This window comes from Denticeps clupeoides, chromosome 6 (assembly GCF_900700375.1).
Source record: "Denticeps clupeoides chromosome 6, fDenClu1.1, whole genome shotgun sequence".
In the NCBI taxonomy this organism is placed as follows: Eukaryota; Metazoa; Chordata; class Actinopteri; order Clupeiformes; family Denticipitidae; genus Denticeps; species Denticeps clupeoides.
In genome coordinates, this window is record NC_041712.1 from 3538764 (window position 1) to 3564429 (window position 25666).

Below are 25666 nucleotides of genomic sequence, written 5' to 3' on the forward strand. Positions count from 1 at the left end.
ACCGGAACCCCCAGATCAAGACACAACACTGACAAGCTAGATCAAACTCACATATTTCCACTTGATGAAGATAAGATCTGATGGTAAGGGGGTTGTGTAGAAACATGGCACTTCAATGTTTTCGCCATATGATCCGATGGCGGTTGGAATACTGCTGCTGACTGGAAGAAAACAAACAAAACAGAAAATTAGACTAGATATACTACATTAAACTATAATGTATACACACACATACAGTACAGGCCAAAGGTTTGGACACACCTTCTCATCCAATGTGTTTTCTTTATTTTCATGACCATTTACGTTGGCAGATTCTCACTGAAGGTACCAAAACTATGAATGAACACATGTGGAGTTATGTAATTACAATAAGTGGAGACCTGGCCTCCACAGTCACCAGACCTGAACCCAATCCAGATGGTAAAGGGGCCAACAAGAGTTAAACACCTCTGGGAACTCCTTCAAGACTGTTGGAAAACCATCTCAGGTGACGACGTAAATCAAATGTAAATGTGTTCATTCATAGTTTGATGTAAATGGCCTGTACTGTATATACAGTGTATATATATTAACTGGCACCAGACTTGTAATCTTATGGGACCATCTGTTTGCCGTGATGGAACAACGTTATCCGTACACGGCATGCACTGCAAAACAAGATCGTCATGCGAAACTCAATTCTCCTCAAATGTCCCAGAACCAGTGAACTCTGGAAAGTGGTATGACGAGTTCATGAGGAAGAACGGTCCAGCTTTTCAGATACTGGGGCAGGGCTGGCTTCACCACGGTGGCATTGGTTAGACGGGTCTGTGTGGAACGTAAGGATAAAACAGACATAATGTGTCCTCGCAGGCTGAATCCCTACAGAGCAGTTGCTATGGTGATGGCACCCGAATGACAGAAGCGTGGGTATTTGGTCAGATAAATGGGCCAGGTCACAGTGGCGGGGCGGTCATCCCGCTCGCTGCCCTCTTTACAGGGCAAAGTAGTCAAAGATCAAATTGCGGTCATACCAGAGCGGTGAGACGCTGCCGGGGACGCGCGGGACGCTTTCTCTCCCTCTTCCGCTTCGCTTCCACGCATGTAGCGTCACGGTGAAACCGGTGGGAACCGTTATCACAGGAATGTGAACCGCTGGGCGTGAACCTGATTATTTGGCTTTTCTCAGACTCAAAACAATCCAGGTGAAAAAACCGAGTTAGGTTTATGAACCCTTTTTTTTATTAGTAAAAACCTTCTCCAGGTTGAGGAGCAGTGAGATGTTCGCGTACGTTACGTAGATTGTGTTTAAACCTTCAGAAAAAATGAATCAGAATCCAGTAGTGAAGAAGTCCAGAACTAAAAGCAAAGATGGATGTTGTACATCATAATGATGTTTGCAGCGCAGACATCTGGTGTTTCGGGGGAGGAGGTCAGGCTGGTGGAAACATGATGCTGAAGTCCACTCCCTGTCCCACTGTCCAGATTGCGCCGGGCGGCGTGTACACAACTGCCGTGATTGTGTATACACAGGCTGTTTGGACAGGAGGCGGTCATGGGGACAGGTGAAGTGCTCCATGACAACAGCTGAACAACCATTCACCCTCCTTCAAAAGGCATCGCGAGATGAGAGCTGTTCCTGGAAGCCCGAGGGCGGTTCTTCTCGGTAGTGCTCCGCAGCCGTCGTCATGTCTGCAGGTCATTAACGGGACCTGCTCTTACTTAAACGGAGCTTCCTCATTCAGCAGGTCAATCGATAAGGAGGACGGTGGCACCACGCACATTTACACCAATTAGTAAAGCTGCCTCAACAGATCTGACCACGGCCGCATTCAGCTCTCATAATGGCCACTCAAACCCACGCCGACGTAATGCTGGTTTACCATTATTCTCGTGTGGGAATTGTGGGGCCAGAAATGACCAGAGAAGAACCGTTGATGAAGCAGGAAATGGAACGAACGATGTTTCTACCTGGTTTTACCAGCATTTTACTGTGCTAAAGAGGAAAAGGATTTTTCTAAAGGGACTCGGGCTGGTTCTCCGTCTACCGGAACACATTTGAATGCCTTTTGACTGTGAAAGATGCCTGGCGACTGGTTACCGCCCTTTTTAAATAACCCTCAGCAACCGCCTGCCTGCCTGCGTGTGTGTGTTTGTGTGTGTGTGTGTGTGTGTGTGTGCGCGTGTTTGCTCTCTCCGTCAGCAGGGGTCTGTAGTCTTATCTAACCACTGTGCACCCCGCCACAAAGAGAACAATGTACCACGCAGACTTAACCGTCCGCCCTCCCTTACAAACAGTCCCGGGGCGGCCGGGCGGCCGGGGGCGGGGTGAGCGAGGGGTCACCGCCCGGGTCGCTTCGCATTCCGCAACACTGTCAGCACGTTTTTACACTTCGGAAGCTGCTCGCTATTTCCAGAGTGTTGCTATTCACAACCATTTATTTACTTATTTCTCATAAAAGCGTCTCCTTGGTCCGCGTCCCCGCTGCTAAAAAGAAAGATTCCCTGAATTGCTCCTTTCTGCATCGTGTTTTTCCTGCTGCTGCTGCTGCTGCTGCTGAGAAACGTTTTTATGGACAGAAGTGCCCGGTCGGCATGCCGGGTTCACCACTCGCAACCCCTTCATGCGTCGTCTGGGTCTCCGTGTGGGGGCGGGGCTGAAAACAGCAGCCTGATGGACACGCCCGCGAAGGAGGGAGTGGAGAGGAGAGATTTGACGGATGGGATTAAGTGAGCATCCATGTACGCCGCGCTGCTGCCACGCCTTCAGCGAGCCTTTCTAGAAACCATGGAAATAGCAGAAAGGAGAAAATGGAGAAAATTGCATCATTACGGTTATTTTGTGTCTGCTAGCAGCACGAGCCGCAACTGAGATATAATCGTTCCCGCCTGCTGCACGCAAACACACTCGTGTCAGCCCTGTTGTCTGTGCTGTGGCGGGCGGGGGGTCCCCAGGGTGCCACTTTCATCAGTTCCTCATCTGCGGGAGAACCCGGGAGAACCCGGGAGAACGGGACCCGCGGCTCATCTCAGATGTGGAGAGGATCTCCAGGATCTTAATAAGATTTGCCTTAAATTAATTACATTAACAAGCAGAGCCAGACTGGGGGTTTCATTCCATTAAAGGTGACGTCTCTCAGCGTGCCCCCAACTTATTTCCTAAAAGCCGGGGGAGGAGGGCGGGGCCCTTCAAAACAGCAAGACGTCCACCAGTTCACAAAGGATGAGGGCCTAAATCCTCCCGAATCTCAGGATTGGGGGTCTTCACGTTCAGATATGAGGTGGCGTTACGGACAGGCCCAGACGGAGCGGCGTTTTCATCCTTTATTTATTGAAAGTAGCGCATTGCTGAGGTGCGAGCGTCCAGATGGCAGTCAGCAGCCGGCCAATACCCGATTAACTGAGCACGAACCCTTTTGTATTCACAGTATTTACACAAAAAAATTAAAAAAACATGTACCTGTATATGGTGCCTTACATTCATATTTTGGGGCCGTTTCATATTGAGTAAGACAGAAGATGTTTACGGCGTATGATTTAGAACTCTGTAAACAAGCCTGTGCATCACAGATACGGAGCAGAATTAATGAGGGTTTCACTCACGTCACATATCAAATGTCTTTGGAGAATATAAAAAAAAACACCATATTGATTAACTGGCCATTTCTGTGAACATTTCCATCTCCAACATTAACGTGTGTGTGTGTGAGTATATAACAAACTAAAACTTAGTCATGAAAAATGTTCCTGGCTCTTGGCCAGGGCCGCACACAAAGAGCTTTTTAAACGGGCCGCTTTTTCAGGAGCGCCGAGGAGGCTCTGCTCCCCCGGGAACGGGGTTAAAAGGATCGGGGAGCCGGAGATGTGGATTTGAAAGACACGGTTGTACCAGCGACCTGTTCAACACCCTCTTTAAAACAGGACGCGCTGTCCGCGGTGCGCCACGGGTGCCAGGGGTCACTCTGGCCCTGGTATCGGGTTCAGCGGCGCTACGGGCTCCGATTCGCATCTCAGACACGTCGATGCGAAATGTTTCCTACCAGAAGCCATCTCAACAAATGGCTTATTTTTATCCTGAGATCCTCGGCCACGCCCCATTTTTGGAACGTTATTTTGACATTTAATTCAACTATTATTACACCCCTCACAATGCTTCAACTGGGGGGCTTTCGCAGCTGTCACCGCTGCCGTCAGACTCGGCTTAGCGGGCTGTGTCACAGTAGCCTGCGTTACCGGCGCTGCGCAATCATCTCGCTGACGGGCAAACGCAATTATTGCCACGGTGCCAACGTGTTGTCAAAGGAGCTTTTTGTTGAGCCCCTGGCGTAAGGCGTCTCCGTTCGCTTTTTATCTGCTGCTATTACGGCGGAACCGGCAACGTGGTATCGTATCGCATGCCACGCGCGCCGAGAATATGAACCGTACGTTGGCAGCAGAACAGAGCTAGAGGGGTCTCGTCCTACGTAGCCTCGGACCGTGGTTATTTGATTTTGATCCGGTTCGGCTCAACACACCGCATGCAAACCACATGCAGCAACCATTAAATCCTCTCAACCACCTGGACACATGGGCGTGGCAGGAATTAACCAAACTTTCCTATGTGTGTGTGGCTGCTCACCCCTCCAGAGAGGATGGAGGGAGAACCGGAGGCAGAGAGAAGACGAAGACGAAGACGCCTGTCAGGACGAGGCGTGGTAAAATAGGAATTATCCCCGCGCCGGCTCGTTCTGGCCGCTTGAAAGAGCACATAAAGGCCACACTTATCGGCAATAACGGGGGGATCTGAAGCTTCCTGCGCTGCCGTCCCACAATGCAAATGAACAAGAAATCAATTTGCCGTATCTGGTCTTCCGGTCTGATAACAAGGAGCAGATAATAGATGGAAGATCAATCACGGGCACGGTGGGGAAATCTGGAGGAGACGTGGAGGTGGACGCTGTCGAGGGCAGGCTCGTTGTGGAGGACGTCTTCATTAAGAAAGAGGTTTTCTTTTCCTGCCGGAGCAGGCGGAGCTTTAATCGACCTGTACGAGGTTCAAGCTTTCAGGAGGCGCGCCAGAGAATGCCTGGAGTGGTGAAATAATTGACTGGATAAAACCAAGTGCAGATCTGGCACATTTATTCACGCAGGTCTCTTGCCAGCGTCCCCAGCCTGTCACTGGTGTGTCTTCTCCCGTCTTCCTGCGGTAGACACTATACCTCAGTGTTTAATTGTAAGTATGGTTTATTATAATGGTGAAGTTTATTACATTACACTGGTCTGAACTGGCATTTACATTTTCTACATTTACACTCATTCTCCTCCCATGGCCGACACACCCACTTCCTTCCCCACACAGGAAGTGAGTTCACTAAGAGCCCTTTAATAACAGCCACCTCTCACAAGACAAGTAAGGCAAGATCAAAGTGTGCGGCCACAGTGGCTGAGATGTGACGGGGAAGCAAATTACCCATAATGCCAAGCACAGCAAGCCTCCTTCACTTCAAACAGTTAAAGTGTGGCGCAGGTACGGCGTGCGTTCTGATGATGCCCCGACTGCATCCCTTCACCAGACCCTCCATAAAGCGGCGGCGCGGTGAAAGTGGCTCTTAACAAGCGGATGTTTATTTCCACGTGTTGGGCAGAAAGTGCTTACAGGAGCCACTTCATCTTTGTTCGCGCGTGCTTGCGAATCGCACATCAAAGGAATGTGGGGATTGCAGGGACGGCCCCCCACAAAGCGAATCGCTGGAGATCAATCCTTCACGCAGAGCCGCGTCAAAAGAAATCGAACCTCGGTGCACACCGCATAGTTTCACTGGTACAACCACGCAAAAGCTGGAATTCACGCGTTTCTCCAAGGCACGTGGGACACGAGGACCTGGACTCTCACGCTGGCACCGAGCACAAAAACCTCATCAGGGTCCCTCAGAGGACGTGGCACAAACACCGAGATTTACGTTAAAGGGCCTCTGCCAGGAGTCCACGCCCATGGGTTTCCTCTGGCACGATTTCGGAATTTTCTAATGTTCCAAACCCCAAACAAGTCAATCTCAGCAGATTAACAGCATCCTCGTGAGGGCCATGGGGGCGTAATGCAAATATGGCAACCAAGAAAAGAAATAAACGAGGTATTTCCTGAACGAAATATCAGCGCTTTCAAAGACAACGATAAATAATATTAGAAATATTTCTGCAGTAGATGAAGTGATTGACAGAAATATGGAACCCATTTCAACTGAACGCATGATACGTGCCGTGGCGGCCCGATCTCCAGGTAATGATGCTGTGGGTTTTGTACACTGATCTGATCACCGAGAGCAGACACATTTATTTCAACAACTTGTCAAATAATCTACTATCAAATTAATCAATGATTTGTTGTGTATTTGCTATTAAAATCTGCATGCGCAAAACAGTCTGGAATATTAAATATACAAAAATCTATAGGTCTTGATCACCTGACACATTGGTGACAGTGGTCAACTTTATAGGAAATATCCTGATTATTGATTTATGAAGATGTGATTGATTCATAGATCGACAATCTAAATACTCACGATAAGAAGAAGCAGGACTAAGATTCCAGATATAATTTATAATCATCACGGCCCGGTGATTAAATACCGAGGTTACGGTAACGTTCCTTATCAACACTAACCGAGGGCAGCGGTTGATGGTGTGAAAGAGAAGTCTGAATAAGATTTCTCTGAAGGGCCAATACGGCTGGATGCCTTCATGTCAGGGGCGTTGGGCGCCGCCCCCGCGGTGACACCTGCAGGGATTTACCGGGTGTCATTTCCCAGCTGCCACACTGCTTCGGTCCGCCTAGATTCGCCCCGATCGTTCAGCTCCTGGGCGCTGGCAGATCAATGCTGGCAGTCACAGCTCAGCACAACCATGGCGGTCCGGCCTTCACTACGTCCCCCCCCTTACCCAGGCATGGTCGGGCATTTCAAACGGACGCATGGCGACCTTGCCAAGAAACTCTCAAGGGAAGCATTCAGACCGCCGTTAGTTTGCCTGAAATTGTCATTCGAGCCACTTTATGCTCTGGAGAAATGAAATGAAATTAGTTTGGGCGTGGAGGGATGTACGAAAGATCGAGCCAAATGAAAAGAATGTCAGATACCTCAGGAGGAGAGAGAAGGTTAGAAAACAAGATAGCAGAACCCAGTCCCCAAAGCCCCTGGACTGAGCACACAGGTGCGGAATTTTTCATGCTCCCCCTCCTCCGGCCGGACTTATCTTCCTCAAACAAAGCGCTCTGGCACGCTTGGACTGTTTGCCAACAGGTGCCCCATTTCCATTGGCGTCTGGGGTGCATAAAATACAATTTTGCTGCAAACACGTCATTGGCAGCAATACTCGGGAATCCAGTTATCCCCTTATTTCAAATCCGCTGGAAGAAATGAAGACTAAAGGAGTTTAAAATAAAAAAAAAAATGCCACCTAGAACGTGGTTTATGGCAGCTGCTGCAGATGATGTGAAATTCTGTCAACAACAACGAAATGTTTCAGAAAGCACGGAAAGATCACTCTTCATATGCAGCCTAATCTCTGCACATCCTTTGTTAAATGTTTATCAGACCAAAGTATGGAGCCAATAAACTGCAATGGTATAAAAGAGTGAGTTATTGAAGTTATAAAAAAGGGGCAAAATAAGAGTGCGGCGCAGGAGTATATCTGCTGATTTATTCAGAAGCCAGAGGGGTTTTTATATCAGACAGGAGCCCAAAACCCCAAGCATCAGAGGCAAACAGGTCCAACTGACACAGAGGTTACTCCAGTTTATTACGAACCTTGGAGCTGAAGATCTGACCTCGAACAGGGAGCGGTACAAGATGAAAAAGAAGAAGTTATCCTTCATGAAACCGTGCAGGTACGCACGTTCGGCGGTCAGGGTCGCAGCCTGCTTTGTTTGTTCAGGTGCTGCCCCCAGGGCAAGGTGGGTCCGGGAAGCCTTGAGAAGATGTGCTTCCCACAGACCCCCCAAGAGCATTCATCTCCGGGCTTTAATGAACCGCTATTAAATTCAGGACATGGCCAGTTTGGAAAAATAAATAAATACACAAGCGTAAAAGTGGCCGGCTGTAGGCCATCATTATCCTCCAATCGAATTAGCAGGCTGCAGGTAGAGCGATGGCTTCATTTGCTCTGTATCTGTTTCCCATGCTAAAGAGATTACAGCCATTTTGTGATGCGATATTGAGCATAAGAGAGCAACATGACTCCAATGACGTCTGCAATCTCTGTAATCTCCATATGCATCATGGGACCATTCTGGAGGCTGGGTCTCTTATTGAGTAGTGTTGATTCCACATCAAATCCAGATCTCAGAGGTGGGTCGGCCACCACATCAAAGACGTCGAAGGCATTGAAAACAGATGTTTGTATCTGTCAGGGCTTTAAAGTTTATGCATTTTTCTCGCCCTCTGGCCCATTCGTGGTGAAACTGTCTGCCTTTTACACCATTTATTAGGCCGGTCGGTGTTAATGTGATATAAACATGGTTGAAGTAACTACCCACATAACATATTAGAACAGGAATGAAATTCCCTACAGTCCAACCAGTGACCTTCAGTAACAAATAATCTAAATTATTTTGAAGTTTGGCAGCACATGGTGCATGCTCTCAGAACGTGGGAGATGGCTTCCCTCTTTCTTTCTTTCTTTCTTTCGTTGGTGCGGGCTATATTTATTTCACCCACCCAAATTGGTGAAAGGCTAGCAACGCACCTGGAATGGGCAACGCGACCCTTCAGTGATACAGGCATGTTGAAGTTAAGCTCCCCTGGGAACTCGACTGTGATTAGACAGCCTGCCACTGCTTTCTGCTGGGGTTTGTCCAAATGGAATAGGGGGGACGCAGACACAACAGTCCCTGTCCCTTGGGGTCACTTAACCATGCATTTGTTGCACTCAAAGGGTGGCAAATGACACATGTGGCCTGTGCTCTGTTACTCAGACCTTAATCTAAGGCAGTAACAGTCCCCTAAGATGCCGATGTCATTGCAGTGCCATTAGCACCTTTCTCCCTGCCACTGTGAGCTGTCAGAAGCCTTTAGATGTCCATGTCACAGCTCTCATCACACTTTATCCATGGCTTTAAAAAGAACTGTTCCCTACCGGGGGAACAAGCTTCATATGACAAGATCTTCACATTGCACTTCTTTATCAACTAAAGAGGTTGTGCTGTTCACGAGGCATTCAGATTCCTAAAACAAAAGAAGGGCCAAGTAATATTTAAACAAGGTTTAACTTTAGCTCTGCAGCAACCCATAAAACAATAAAGATGCAAATGGAAGAGTGTGAGCCCATTTTAAAGAGAAAAGCTACCCACTGGCAATTAGAGACATGGTTCCGAAGGCAGATGGTCTTCCATTATTCCTGCTCTCCAGCTGCCTGTCTTTACCTTGGATACTCAGACTGCGATGCCTCATTATATCTAACTTGACAGGAATGACAAAAGAAAAAAACACTCCCTGAACATGCGGTGGAATATTCTAAATACTGCAATAACCTGTGTGTTTAGATCACCAATAACTGCAGAGAGCAATCAAAATAAGATAACAGAAATAACTTTTCCTAGTTTATGAATCCATTTTCTATGGGAAAAATGGGAAATATAAAAAATATAAACTGACGAGAAAAAAATACTGTCAGACGTTCTGTGTCCATTATTAGTTGAATGTTTAACACTTTCTTCACCATAAACCAAACAAGAAAAGATTTGATGACCACCATCATGGACATAACTGTATTAAAGTCAATATTCTTTCAAACATTTCTGTAGTAATTCCAAGGATTTTAAATGTCCCCCATTCTAATTTTCTGAATGGCGAAGCAGAATGGCCAAAGCACTCTTTACACCTATCGCCATTTCTAGCTACTGCAGGACCATAGACAGGCTAGGTGAACTCCTATTAATGTTAATGTTAATCTCAAAAAGTGAAATTTTTATAATAGGGGACATTTAAGAATTGTGAAGATGTTCAACACAGCACCCTGTAATCATATATGCATGTGTGTATATATTTATATGTATATATCAACCGCCAAATGTACCCATTACTTCTATTTGGAAGAGATCTGGCCATGTGATACGAACAATACCTCCGTTCCATCATTAGTGCTCTTTGATCATTCTTCTTGCAGATTCCTAACGAACAAAGTTCAAATCCACTAATCCATCCCTGTCTAATGAAGCTCCAAACAAGTCTTCTAATCTACCCTTATTCTCAAGTTTCCTTATCTAATGTGAGACTCTTGGATGGTCTCAAGTACCCCCAACCCCCACCCACTTAACATTTTAGCGCTCTCGGCACCCTGTACCACTTTCTGCAGTGTCTGGAACAGTCACTCCCAATCTATTCAAAGATGGCACGGTGTTCTCATTTCTCCCACTGGATTGGTGCATGAGAACTGGTGCGGGTGTGGAGAAGCGATTACAAAATAGAAAATGTCTCCGCATTGCCTGTAGGATGGTACTGAATCACACGCTACCTGCAACATGACTGGCTCAGCTCAGGGCGCAAGATGAGGGGAAATGAGTCAACCTCTCGGTTCTAAATGTGGAACAGAACATGGGCCTTGAAACAGCAGCTGGGTCACTTTGGGCCAGTGGCCAAGATGCCCACACTGAACATGTCACTGCACTGCCCTTGTTGGCTGACGTTAGAGAATGAATTCACAAACCCAATTTCTTTTTCAGTTTAGATAAATTAGATAAAGCAAAGGCCATCAAGACAGAAAATGACGACAGGAATACATTTGTTGTCAAGCTACGGCTGTCGCTCTAAGAGATAAAAGATCAGGGCCTGAAGATTCCAAAAGCCGAGGCAGGAAAGCGACTCCCTGCATGATCAGGCACCATTGTCTCCCGCCTTATCTTAATCTGGTTGGCATGACAATGCAGTCTATTCTCCCCCCCGAGCTGTGTGCACCTGCCCAGGAGGTTAGAAAAACAGCTGGTGAAGTCTGCGCACGGTCATCCGACCTCCGCCCACGGCCCCGAGCGGCAAAAAAGGAAGAAACGCTGCACTATGCTAATGCGCTAGCGCCAAAAACATTGCGCTGATTTATACCGAACAGGTGGCAAAGAAAACAATTCCTTCCCCCACAACAAATGCATTCTGCCACTTGTTGTTAGAGGTACCTTGTGTGCCTCCTCCTCCTCCCCCGTGGTGGGTGAAAGGTCGCCAAGGTTGTATAAACAACGCCCACCCCCCTCCCGCTGGAGGAGAGCAGTATCCTCTATCGCGGAACAGCCTTGCCTCGCCGGGGAGACTGCTTTTGCCATCACGGTGATGGCTGCGGAGCAGAGCTGCCATGGATTGATTTATAAGGCTGACGTCCCTTTGTCTGCCAGCCCTGGAATCTCATCAGCTGCTCTATTGGGCACTTGGAGAGGGCAGCTATTTTGGTTTCCCTTCAGAAAAAGCTGGGTTGAGAAGGACATTCCAGCAGAGCCTTTAGGACATGAAGAGGTCGGAAAAACAACCAAAAACCACAAAACAACATCCAGCCCATTCAATCAGCACAGGTTCGCCTAAAGTCAAAGTTTTGGCCATACCATTAAGTTCTTGGAGCTCTGCTCCAGTTCTAGGTGGTCTTTGTTGCAATAGGACCAACTGTTCCTCAATCACACAAACAGCTTTTTTCATCCCTCGGAGCGTGGTCTCAGGTCAGTGAAATCCCAGCTGAGGCATGTACCCCCTTAAAAGGGCCGAAAAAAAATACCTTCCTCCCCCCGATTCCCATGAACAGACACCATTAGTCAGATTGAACCCAGAGAAATGGCTCATTTCATGCTCAGCAGAGGGTCACCATTTCCCATTCGTACATGGCCTCTATTTCCTCCGGTCTGGCTTCGCTTTTCCTTTTCGAACATCTCCCACACCTACAGAGACATTCTGCAGTGATACAAACACGGCCCTGGTGACTTTAACAAAAAGTCCTCACTGGGGAGAGAATACCCAGAGGACCAGGCGCTACGTCGACTGCTCCAAAAAGTTCCGGCACCAAGTTGTCTGGAGTCTGCCGGGGTATCTGCAGGGGCTGCGCCTTCAAACACTGACACAATCAAATAAAAAAAACCCGAATGCTCTCTAATTATCGTCTTAGAAACGAGGTCTTTAATTCAGAGAGTGCGTCTGGAGTTGCTCAGACGGCGGGAGAGATGAGTTGATGTGGGTTTATTTTGGCTTCCATATTCACGTTCTGCTCGTATTGGGTCCAGATCGCAGGATACCTTGTTAAAAGGTATTCAGAGTCTTGGTTCCACCAGCGTTATCCTGCTGCTGCGGGTGGGAGAGACCCCTAATTATCTGTGCCAGGCGAATGGCTGTCTCTTAGCCATCCCCCACGCTGAGCCCGGCCTGGATCTCTGGGCACTGGAACCCCCTGGGTACGCCCCATAATGAGCCATCGTCTGGGGCAGAGGCAGGGTCTTGACGGGCGGGCCCGTTCCGGAAAGGGGGCTATCCGGGAAGCCCAATTATCGCAGCGTTTATCAGCAGGGCTATTAATGGACGAATGGCGCGCAGCGGTGCGCAGGAGCGAGTGTGAGTTGGAGGGGCTGACCTCGGTCGCGCCGCTGGAAATGTTCTTCGTCAGCAGCAGCCACATCCGCTCAGCTCTTACCTCGGGGGAGGCAGAGTCTGCGCAGGGATTTGTTTGACTTTTCCTGTGAGCCGTGCTCCCGTAATGGAGCCTAAACAGAGCTCGGAGCACTTAAGGAATTAGCATTTGTCATTAAGAGCGGGCCTGCAGACGCAGGCCTTCCTCCCCTGTAAAAAAGCACATCTGTTGCCAAAAATAAGCAGCAAGATAGCGGGATTAAAAATAACGCTGTAATCCCCCTGAAAAAGAGGCGGCCAGAGAAGCCTCGGAGGGATCTACCTGATGAAAAGAAAATGTCCACACCTTCGCATGTCATGGCAAACTCCACAGAAGTGTTCACACGAGCAGCTATGAAGACAGTCGCCATGGTGAACCTTCCAGAGCCGGGCCCAATCGGCATCTGGTGATCTGGTCGCAGTAGCATAACGTTTTTGGCCGCGCAAGTCCCTTCTTTTAATGGAGGACTCCATCAAGCGGAAGGGCAGTGATTTTAAGAGCTGTTTGCCGCTGCATGTTACCGACTCCTGATTTCAGTAATTAATCCGAGCAGAGGAGCTAATTAGCCAAACGAGAAAGGCTGGAGTCTGTCTGAAACGAATACCTGAAGAGCTCTGCGGCGTCCGGGGCTCAATGTAGTCAAAATATTTAAACTTGCATCGCAAGAGCCACGGCCAACCACAGCAGGAGCTTTGCAAGAAGTGGGAAAATACACACTTGTGAAAAATGCCAGAGTATCGCATTCCCTGCTCTAGGGGGCAAAGGTCAGGCTCCGGAGGGAAAATTATGAGCTAAGCGGCATAAGAGATGAACTCGACAACACAACAGCGTCTCTTTGAGCCACAATAAAGGGCCATTGAGAGCAGTGGCACAAGGCAAAGGATCCAGCAGCCAGATAGGCCACGGTTACGCCGCAGTTGGGATAAGCGGAGTGACCATGCCGAGGTCACCCTGATAACAGGCCATTCTTCTGCTGGGGGCCGCCAGAGAGTGGAGGCAGGTGTGACTGACGCTGGCCACAGAGGCTCCAGTGTTGGGCCCATTATGTCCGCGGGGGAGGAGTGGGTGAGACCTTCGTTGAGGGGAACCGAGGTCATCCCGTCCCCTTCTCTGTTACAAGGGACAAGCAAGGTCCTGGGAGGACCGTCAGGGAGGAGATGTTCCGGAATCGCTCATCTGCTCGCACCGGTGGAGATAAGCCCTCGGTTAGGTTGCTGGGGCAACATGGAGGCCGAAGCCTTGGGAAAACGGCCAGTTCACCTGAGAAGCTCCATCATCCACCCCCCACAAGAGGGTCAAATTACACTGCAGCACGTTCACACTTTTTCCAAAGAGCACCAGGCATGGCAAAAGAACTTTGGACCTTTCACCTTGTAAAAAAAGAAGAAAAGACTGACTCCACGCTCAGGAATGCGTTATGGAAGATGGCCGCTGAGTAATAAGGAAGCACTTTATCTCACGGCGCTGCTGGAATTACCCTGGCCCTGTGCAAAGTTGCTTTGTAATATAATTAAAATATGCTAATGAATTGCACATCTTCAAGTCATTTAAAAGGGAAGTGTTTTCTGCTAGCAGCTGACCGCGTTGATAACTCGCGATGAGAGTCACTCAAAAGTGCTGCCCCAAGTGGAGGAATCTGTTCACGCGCAATGCAAATTGTATTTGTTCACGCGCAATGCAAATTGATTGTGTTGGTAGGAAAGAAACAAAATAAAATTGAAACTAGACAAAGGGCTACGATTATTCATGCAACATTTTGCCGGCCATCTCATGTAGCCCCGCATTGGAGCCGCAGATGCTTCTTGGTGCCAACATGAATTAGTGCAGAATTTGTTCTCACTAAAGCAGAACGTCTAAAATATAAAGAATATTGGCTTTGGAATGGACACACGCCCCCAAACATATTTTTTTAGACTAGAGCTACACTGGAATTAGGGGGTAATACGGATGAAGTGATGTGCTCATCCATGGCGTGTGTCGCAAATGAGTCAAAACTGGTTGTGACAGTTAAACAAGAAATAAGTGACTGTGTCTGATAGAGTTAGCAGGCACCACACAGCGCCTGGCATAATGGCCGTGAATCTAAATGCACAGGAGCAGAAAACATGGCACCAGCAGACAATACACTAAACTGTATTTCCATAAGCAAATGTAGTCATTATGAGTGGCAAAGTCGTTCAGTCTGCGGTTTGTCGTGGTTCCGCCGCGCCAGAATGTTTAAAATGCATCCGTAAGGAATTCTCCAGCTTAAGCCGTCATAAAAACGCCACATATTTCACTAGTAAGCGGCGCGCTGATTTACGAAGGAATAATAATATCCGATTAATCATGGCCTCTCGCTGGATATATGAGCCGACCACAGGCATACGTCAGATGGCCGCGGACAGGCCCTATCTCTGTGATCTCCAGCAGATAGCAGAGCCGTATCTCAACTAGCAGTTTACAGCTCCACACGCGTCCGAGATGATTTAGTGTTCGCCTTATACTATCCCCCCATTACAAAAAGCAGATTCTACCAAGAGGCGGAGTGACTGATGTGACGGACAAGTGGCAGGCGTCCGCCTACGTGCCTGAGTGGAATGTGGCCGTCATTAGAGGCGGCAGGAATCACGCCGGTGCATTAGCAAAACAGGCACATCCAGCGGCGCACGTACAGATGAAGGGTAGCAGGGGACAACAGACAAACAAAACACGTCTGGGCGTGGCTCCATCGCGAGACTTCAGAAAGAGCCTATACACAATACACACTCATACAAAGCTGAGATTGAAGATACATACAAAAATATACACTAAGCCATAATTCCCATTCACTTGTTCACCTGGCAGAACTTTCATGTTCAGCAATTTATCATGTTCACAGCCAGGAGCCTCCTACACAATTAAGTGAGTGAGAATCTGCAATCACGCATTTTGTTCTTTCCCGTCTCTCTCTTTTCGTGTAGAAGCCTTGCTTCTGCCGCCGGCTGCCGCAGGACGGAGGAAGGAACGATCTGGTAATGGCTCATGGCACATCCATTATTCAATATGAAAAGCCCTGAAAGTTTATTTTACACTATGCTATCTCTCATATCGAGCTGCCATTTCAGATGCTGCTAAATTGATTCAATCGAGTGTTGTGCGCTGGAAAACGCTGCAGCCAATTTATCAAGAGACGGCGGGGCTCCGACGCCTTTCCCGCATGCTGTGTCCGAGTGTGTCTTCGTAACGGCCACGGGGACGAAGGACACGTGGGGGCTCGACTGGGACACCTGCAAATTAGAGAACGCAGCGAATAACCCGTCAATAACCGGTTCCTCGGCAACGTGCCAGCGAGGGAGGGAGCATCGGCGTGCTGCCACTTCACGTCCGGTGACATTCCTAAGCCTCTCGAGGCTGCAGCGTGGGAGAGGTTCAGAGGTGACGACACCAATTTGAGGACGGCCGGAGCTCACAAATTATCTCCACTTCCAGTCTGGGTAAATTTTTTTTTTTTAATGGACTATTTAAGAGCCAGACTGGTCCTGCCAGCTTATGATAAAGGAGACAAAAATGAGAAATAAAGCCCGGCGCCCATTCACAAACTGTAGGTTCCTGAATTTATGTTAAACGGCAATTCTGAATTTGGATGCGGCGTTTTAAATAATGGTGGCGAAACGCTCTTTTCTGAAAGATTAATGAACAGGTATATTCTTCAGGATCCATTTCTCTGGTCTCCCACTTCGTTCAGGTATGAGCTCAGCACTCCACAAGATAGCTTGCATCATTTATAAGCTAGTGTTGGAGAGGAGCGTCTGAAGTTGTTAGAAGGCGCCGGAATTTAATTTTAATGGCAATGGCTTGAAAACACCACCGCGGCAGTCGGGAAGCTAGCGGCGTTCTGTAGTCAAATCTTCGCTTGTTTCCAGGTTTGATGTATGTATCTCTTGGAACAATGTGGATGTGGCCAATAAATGATATATAATACACAACAAGAGTGTGAGTGTGCAATCATTTTACAGGTCACGTGACCACAGACCGACAGCGGTAGCAGCAGGACATGTGACTGTTGAAACCACGACTGCATCTGATCCCTGTGTGTCTGCGGATTTCGGCAGAGAGACCAGGCCTCTCATCCGTATTCCGGAATTAACCTCCAGCTACGCTCCAACTGCAGTCTCACACTGTGGGTCCACGGTTCGCCTCGATTACTGCGCTCAGATAAAACACTACCACCGCCACAGAAAACCGACCTCTCCATCGCTTTCCTCTGGTTTCAAATAGCCGCCTTCAAAGCGGAATAAAAGCAGAGTAATTAGAAGCTGGGAAATAGTTGGGGATTAGTTCCAATCTGAGATGGAAGCAGCATCTGCGGATGTGACGATAACATCAAACATTCACACGAACTGCCAACAAAAAGACACCTGACGGTCAGCGCGGCCTCGGGCGCGAAAGCCGAGACGATTCATGTGTCCTTTCATCCGACCACGAAAATAAAGCATTAAAGCCACGTCTGCTTTTCATGCGATTAAACTGCATGCTGCGCCGTGAGAATTAAGACATCTCGCTTCACCCTTTTTCTGTCCGCTTTTTACTTTGGAACAGAAGTCACTCAGAAGTTTGTGATTAATGCAAATACATTTTTTTCATCTGAAAGGTGTCCGTTGCTGACGTGCCGAAATTCCGCGGTGTGTTCAGATAAATCGCTTTGTTCAATTCCCAACGCTGCCCCACCAGATAAGGCTGAATGGGGACGTGGAGACGGAATTTCGCCCCGGAGCTGTCTGCTCGGAAGGCTTTGAAGTCCCCCCTCCAAAAAAGGGAATTACACAAGACTGAACCTGGGAAAGAAAAGGCCCGCAGCTAGCAGCAGAGAGCAGGCGGGGAGGGATCTGGCTATCTCCCGCCAGACAACGCTGGGGGTGGGTCCGGAACTTGAAAATGAAGTGCTTGCGACTGATTGGGAACGGCCCGCCGCGCTTCCCCCTCGTCAGTAACCGCCATCCCTCACCGATTCCCCACACCGGGATGAGGCCTGCATGACCGTAAAAGGCAGCGAACGCGGTTCTAAAACCCAGCGTTCGGACCTCACATGGCGCCGCTGTCCTGAATCGGGATCGGCGCAAAACAAACTGCGTAAAGCGCTGAAAAAAAACGCCGCTCCTCATTCCACAGCCGCTAGCCGTCTCAAGTCCCCGCTTGCCCGCTGCTCCAGCACCTGCAACACCGTGGGCCGGAGACGTCCCTCTTCATTCCCGGCTTTCCAACCTCGTTTAGAAAAGAGGCGGCACAAAGCCCGCGTGCCTTTTGAACTGAATGAAAAGATCAAGTTGGCTTTTTCTTTTGTTCTTTTAATCACGTTGGCCAACGAAACCCGGCCCGAGGCTACCAGGTACCTTCATTCCTCCAGAATTACTCCTCTAAGGTTAAAGCCCCGGGATTCTACCATCGTTTACCGTGCTGCTGGCCCGCGTTGGGCGCTGGAGATAAAGAGATTACCCTGAACCTTCCGGAACAGCAGCTGTCAACATCCAATAAAGTACATTAGAGGCTGACGTGCATGCATTCTTAATGCCCCCTCCGGGGGTGACACGAGAAGCGGAGGGACGAACGCAGCCATTACTCCAACAAAGTCAGCAACTGCCACCAAGGCCACACTGCAGGGGACAATAGCCAGAGCCAACCACAACAAGTAAGGCAACAGGCACTCCACTTTGTGGAGGAGTCAGAAGCAGCCTTGAGGAGCATGAAGTAAATAAATACATTCGCAGAAGAGCGAGATAATGGAGGCTCGGAAGAAATGGACTGAGAAGAAAAGCAAAGGGACTCCGCTGACGGTTTACTGTCCCCTCCATTTCAGAGGGGTAATAAACCACCGAACTCCCCCCCACCCGCGACGTGTGGCTTGGAAAGGAATGTAAATGGGCTGCAGGTTCACGTTGGGGTATAAAACGTGTGGTATTTTTGGCCTTCTGTGTGAGAAGAGTCATTGTCCCACCAGTCAATTAAATTACCAAAAAGCCCGACATGGCATCACGTAGACATGGAACAGCACGCCCTGCATCAACGCCACGTATTCATAGCCACACCAAAAGTCATAAATACACACTTCGCTCGACAAGTGGCCTTATCTCGCTTCGGCAAACAGGAACGCGACTGTTTGCCCTACAAGGTGAAAAACGCAGCAGCGCTGAGCAGAACAGGGACAAAATTAGGACCCCACAGCACACGTGAGCCTAACCACGCAGGCTCAATGTCGCTTGTAATACAGCCTACATCATGTTTACTGGGTCATACTCGATCACTCAAATACGATTAGAAACATTGCCATGGTAGTTTACACTACCACTGAAAAGTTTAGGGAATGTCCCTGTTCTTAAAAATGAAAAATGTTTTTTTTTGGAAAACCCCTTTGAAATGACCTTTGCGCAGGTGAAAGTAAAGAACACAATGAATTAAGCCAAAACACACAATGACCCGATTCGGACTAGCTGAGTATTTGGTGCATCAGCATATGTGAGTCTCACTCATTATTTCTAACTTTTAAAAAGAAAAACATATTTTATGTACTTATTTAATTTAGACCTAACATTTCTAAATGACTTAATGAACATTTTGAACAGTACAATTAAAGATATAGGTATCACAATGTAGCGTGAACACTTATTATAATGCACAATTCTTACACCATCAAGTTACCAGTATTTTGTCTGCTTTAATAATGTATTTTCATGACTTCAGTTGTCTGGCCAGTAGTTCATTAGGTCCCCTACCCGTCAGGACTCGGACATTGGGAGGGGCTCCGATCCCAAGTTTGTATCATGCGTATGTGTGTTGACCTGCTGTCTCCAGGACATGTACGTTGTATGTGTTACCTAGTCCTCGCTTGTGTATCTTGTGCCGCATATTGCTCCTAGTATTTCGTTTCATTAGTAAACCCTGCCCCGTGAATTTGAGCATACGCGTCCTCCATGACACAACACGACGTGGACTGGTGCATCGTTTATCACTGGATCTTCAATCCCGCCAAAAAACACAGAGCAGGATATTCTTGTTCCCTTCAGTTTCACACGAAACTGGAGAGCGGGCGGGGGGGGGGGTCTGGGTCGCTTCGGCGATGACAAAAACCAGCCAATCGTGTTTCAAGAACCAGAGATGGCTAACGGCAGCAGAGATAAAACTGTGGAGTCAGCCCCAAACAATTTCTCACATGCATGCTTAGCAACTGACCTGGAACTACACCCTAAATATCGTTTAGTGGCAGAGTCGCCTGAGCAGTTAATACCTGTGTAATAGACAATAATGGTGAAGACCAAAAGAAAAAAAGGCCGCCAGAACCGGAGTAAATGTAAAAGAAGGAGAATCTGTGAGCAACAAAGCCACCAGCACGACGCCAACCCACCACAATAACGTCAGGGTGGAGCTCTACCACCAACCTTATACAGCATCTTCAGGCCCAAGACTTAATGTCCAAATCCGCCCCCCTCCCCAAAAAAACAAAAATGATAATAATTTACATCATTGTTGTACCCAACCCCCTCTAGATGGCAAACAAGTCCATTTGGGTTTTTCCACCCAGGATGAATAAAAGCGGAATGATCCAGGAGGAGTGGGTGGAGGAGTCGGTGCCGAGCTACAGGATTTATCTCAGAGAGAAAGATCTGGCTCTAACATTCCCTCTGAAAACACACACACACACACACACACACACACACACCCAGGAATTCAACTTAAATCATTCGGAGCGAAAGGCCGACGCTTAGCAGCTTCTGTGGGGTGTTTGAATTTCAAAAGAGGCAGCAGCAAAAACACAAAAAAAAAAAAAAAGAAGTTGCCTGAAAGTTTCCAGCCCACGCGACCAAATACATAACGAAAACACACCCGCACGGCAACTTTTACGTCGAGCCGCATTCAGACGTTCCGCTGGAACACCGCCTCGGGGTAGCCAAACACGCCGTGTTGACACAGGTAAAGCGGGGTGGCGAGGAGGCAGCGCCGAGGGGGGGTCGCGGCGCTCCGGAGCACTGACTAATTTGTCGCTTGACGACACCCATCTTCCATAGGGCCCCGCGCCTGGTTTAATCGTTCCCACGGCGACGCTTTCCATATAAATACCAACCCGAACGAGTCGAGACCTCCCTGCCACACACCCGTTCCGCTCGCGAGAGGAATTGGTATTTAATTTCGCCACCGGCTGTGATTGGCGGTGTAATTATTACTGCCGGTCATGTTATTTGTTGGTGTGAATATGTTTACGGCCGCGTTGCCCCATAAAACCTCCCGGCCTCTCCGCCACCGAGCCCGGCTGACCGTTAAATCAGCCCGCTCCGTTTATTTATAACGCCGCCCTGGGAAGAACAGGGAATAACAGTTGACCCTTCACCCTTCAACAGTACCGTCATCAAACGACGGAGATTCATATTCATATTCTCAGAAAGGGGCATAAAGCTCCTCCAACCAGCTGTGACTGGTCCTCCAGAGACCCCAGGCCCCGCCTACCTCCTCTTCCTCTCCTCCTCCTCCTCCTCCTCGCCTCAGACGGAGTTCCTTCCCCAGGTTCACGGGCGGCTGAATGCCGGCATTGTGGAGGCGGCGGGGGGGGAACCCCCCCGTCCACGTGACCCACTTCGGCCGTCATTAACCGGTCGGCTGCGGCCCAGTTCATCCATAATAGATTTGGCGCCTCCACGCTGTGCCGGGGTTCACGCCGCAGATCTGGGAGGTTCCGGCATTTCCCCGCGGTGAAGATTTACCGCAGGCAGAGGAGGCGGCAGAAGAAGCGCCTTCCTTCCGTCATGGCTTTTTACGTTCAAAGCATCGCTTACGGAGCGGAGAGCGGCAGGTTCGGCTGATTCACCAGACATGAGGAAATGTAATCGGCACATCAGAGACGCCATCAAAGGGATAGATTCAAACTGGCAAATCGAGTTAACGCTTCGCTGGTATGCCGGGAACAAAGGTTACGTGACTTTGAATGTCACAATGAACTGATGTGCTCAAGGTATGGGCTGGAAATGAAATCAAACAAACCGTCCATTGAAATTTGTGACCTTTCGTTCGCAACTGACGTAACATTCAGGCCGAATTCTCAAATCCATACAGCCAGACATAAAGTACCAGACCTGGAACCCCCTTAAGACGCTCTTACGTAAGTGTTTAAAATATCCATCATTGAAAACCCTCGTTTGGCTCCCTAGAACCCGATCTGAGGATAGCGGCCGCATAACAACTTCGTTTAAATATACGAAGTGTACGTGAGAGCTCTTCAATGACTCGGCTGCTCGGACATCTAGTGGAACTTCCAGGCTGAGAAAAATATAGACGAATGTTCTCCTGGTACCTTGAGTTCTCGTCTTGAAAACCGCTAAAGAGCGCGACGCGGCTCCTTTCGTAAACTGGGAATTTCGTGGTACCAAACTCCGCATTTCTCAGCACATAAAGGGGTAACTTTTTCAGCATTTACATGTCAGTACCCCTCTCACTTTGTTACATTACCACCGCGCTTTCTTCCTCAGGCGCCCCGATGGCTTCAGCTGGGATTTGAACCCGTGACCTTTCTGGGTTGACAGCAGGCAAGCCGTGCTGCCAAATCCGGTGGAGTTTAAAGGCGTTTTATATATTCGCGTCCAACTTGCGGCTACACGGCGGAACGCGCTTTTAGAAGAATAATGAATTGATTTACTGACCGATGCTAATCCCTCAGACCTTGCAGCGACGCCACGTCGATACACTTGCATTACCGCGTCAGTAATAAAAGCTGCGCGAACATGAAAGGGCCTGAATGCGGCGTTACATGCTGGAATAATGTAGGACATGGAATAACAGGCACGAGACATGATGCCCTTCAGATCCTGCACACAGCTCCGTCATTAGATGATGGACCCTTCAGAGGGTCATAAGCTCCACTTTCCATTTTTCATTACGAGTCGTGTCGCCTGCTGGCGACAGAAAGGTACGAGCCGGTGGTCAATGAGGAGTTCTTTTGATGGCTATTGATTTTCCTTAAGTGTGTTCTGACAACCAGACTCAAGGTTTCCTCCTCTCGACTGAAAACGGGCCCTTCGCAGGGTGTTCGCCGACAGCTACGGATGAATTTTGATAAACTTCCCGGCTTGATTGTGCCCGGAATCCTGCGTGGACTGCAAATCAGCGGCAGAATAGGGTTCATTTAAAGCTTATCAGAGCCGTCCCAACACATCTCCTGCTGAGCGCTGCTGATTGGTCGGCATGAATACCTTTCTCCTTATTCAACCTTATTCAAGCCTTATTCCTGTTCAGGGTGTCGGTGCCCTCCCCCACCCATCACACACACAACAGTAGAAAGCGCCTGACGTCACACAGAGACCAGTCAAATTAGTTACGTATTCGAAAAAACTTTTACATTCGGAAAACAAACCTCCTGAGAAGATTAAAATGGACTTATTTGTAGGACCGTCACAAAATGTGTCCAGGGGAAAAATAAAAAAAAAACATTTATTTATGTGTTCCCTCCCTGGAGAACGATGGCACAGATAAATTAAATGAATTGGGCTACCCAGAGCAACACAATGGATAAGATCTCTTTTGTTTAAAAGAATAAATCTCCCAGAGGTCATCTGGGCACCTGAGATAGAAAGTCCCCCCGCACCAGAGGAGAGATTGGTCCATTAGCAGATGAGTAGAGGGTCTCGCCAGGGGGTGAGCACCACCAGGAACGGGGCGGGGCGGGGTGGCCATGGCAGATGACTCTCCTGTCACAGGGCTTGAGCAATTTGCTGTAAAAGCCTTGGATGGCCTCATGGGTATTTTTCTTAAGGGGGTTTAGTCTAGTTCCCCTGTGACGGACGTCTGAGTATCAGAAACGCCTTATCATGCGGTAACGGAATAGCTGTAACAACGGGGATGGGAATCTTTAAATGTGTTAAAGCCCACAGTCCCCAAAGTCCCCACGTGTTCTAAATAACAGCAGAAGATCAACCCACGACAGGAACTTCCATCCGCTCACGTGACGGAACAGAAAGCACCCAACGTGACGCCGACATCATGACGCCAGGTCTGGTATTTCCCTGCATTCTAGACACAGTTTCGCTTTCGTGCTTCTATGACAAGTCAAGTTTGCTTCTCATGACGTCACCTACGCACACGTTCCCTGACTGAAGTCCGGTGACTTGCACTCGTTGTTAATGTGGACATTTCTGGGTTTTAAAGCGGCTTTTAGCCTTGGAACTTGGAACCCAGAGCGATTTTACGCACCCGCTACATCTCTGCTCACCTCCAATCCCCATTTTTCAGCCCGGTCCTCCAGCAGGCTCTCACTCGGGCCGTGTGACCCGGCAGGATCCGATTCATTTACCCAAATCTGACTTCAATTCCATACAGATGACTCTTTATAACAGAATCTCTGCTGCAGCATCAAAAAGCCGGCACCCAGCAGGCTGAAAAGCGGGTTTACAGCGCCAATAAAACCCACGTCCACACCCACTTTAACTATAAAAACGCACACACACACACACTCACTCACATGAACAAAACAATATATGTTTGCATCTTGTGGTCTGCTTATTCAAGAACAGAATTCACACGCGACGTATCGTTTTAGGATCGTGAGACGCTTTTTACAGAAATTATAAAACGCAGTTGCGACGTCGAAGCTGATTTAAAAAGAAAGTAAATCCGGCAGGAAAACCGGCGGGTTAAATCACCCCGCCGTGTGACGATAAAGGGCCCGGACCTCCAGCCACCCGAGAGCTGCTGTCCCCGGGGGACGCAAAGTTACAGCACCGGGGATCCCAGCCTCGGTCTGCGGCATTTTAACCGGTGCGGGCGGGAAGGGGAAATGAACAACGAAGCCGTAAATGTAATTTATTTTTTTATATATATATATATATATATATATATATATATATATATATATATATATATATATATATATATATATATATATATATTTTTTTTTTTTTTTTTTTTTTTTTTTTTTTTTTTTTTTTTTTTTACTGTATTACTAGCAACTTCCGTTTGGCTCGGTATCAGCATCGCGCGGGATTTGGGGTTGGACGTGTCCTACCTGGAGTAAACTACACCTACTACAATACTACTAAACTACACCTACTACAACACCACCAACTACACCTACTACAACACTACTACTAAACTACCACCAACTACACCTACTACAACACTACTACTAAACTACCACCAACTACACCTACTACAACACTACTACTAAACTACCACCAACTACACCTACTACAACACTACTACTAAACTAATACTCGCATATGGCCGCCTTCTATAGTCGCCGCTTCACACCGAGACTCTTTATAATAATAAAAAAAAAAGTTGGGATGTATGTTCAACAGATATCGATGTGATTTATCGCTGTTATTATCGAAACACTTGTTGACGGCTGAAAGTTTTCGCGTCACCGCGAATGAACTGCACGGGAAATGAGTGACTTTTCTCCTCACGGACCCGTCCATCCGTGGTAGTTTAGCCGGAGAAGGAGGCGACCGTACCTGGCAGACACATCACAGCCGCGACGAAGGCACGGAGCAAGCAGGCGGCGGATGAAGGCATGTTTCCCCAGGTCCACAGCGTCTCCTCCGGCGACGTTTCCTCGATAATCTCGCGTTCCTCTGGCGGCGTGGCTCGAGTGCGGCTGCGGGGAGGCGCGGAGAGCGAGTGGCGGCTGGAGCAGGTGGAACGACACGGAGGGGAAAAAAGAGAGAGAGAGAGAGCGAGAAAGAGGCGTCGCCCACGGCCCCGGGGGCGGGGCTTAACCGCCCCCTTTCGGCCCCGCCCCCTGATCCCAGTCCGAGGTGAGGACAGGTGAGTCGTCCTGTTACAATTATAATTTAGTAATGAGTTACGCGCCAGGTATTACTCATCCGTATTACTCATACTCATTTAAACGCGTCATCCAATAAGCTGCACGTCTGCGTAATGAACCACACGCTTTTGAGGACTTTTTAAAAATGATTTATTATTACGGTATAAGTGCGTCAGGTTTCCGATTTTTTTAAATGTGTCATCTATCAGAGTAATTACCTCAGAGGGGAATTTGGTGAAAATAACGTGTGACTAAGACCTGCATTGGGCAAACACGAAAGCGATAAAATGGTTGTGTTTCTACACCAATCAATCAGTCACGACA

General features: G+C 48.3%; 1 protein-coding gene across 3 annotated transcripts in view; it reads right to left on the reverse strand.

Annotated features, from left to right (window-relative positions):
- Window positions 1-25232, reverse strand: part of alcama (activated leukocyte cell adhesion molecule a) — a 35508-nt gene extending 10276 nt beyond the window's left edge. For 2 of the 3 annotated variants that reach the window (XM_028982308.1, XM_028982307.1), the window contains exons 1-2: window positions 25029-25231; window positions 52-161 (exon numbers count right to left, since the gene is read on the reverse strand). In XM_028982308.1, coding sequence (XP_028838141.1) covers window positions 52-161; window positions 25029-25089 — 171 coding nt within the window. In that variant the 5' untranslated portion in view covers window positions 25090-25231. Of the gene's footprint in view, window positions 1-51; window positions 162-25028 lie in introns of all 3 variants that reach the window. The other variant, XM_028982309.1, reaches the window with a different exon arrangement.
- Between the last annotated feature and the right edge of the window lie 434 nt (window positions 25233-25666).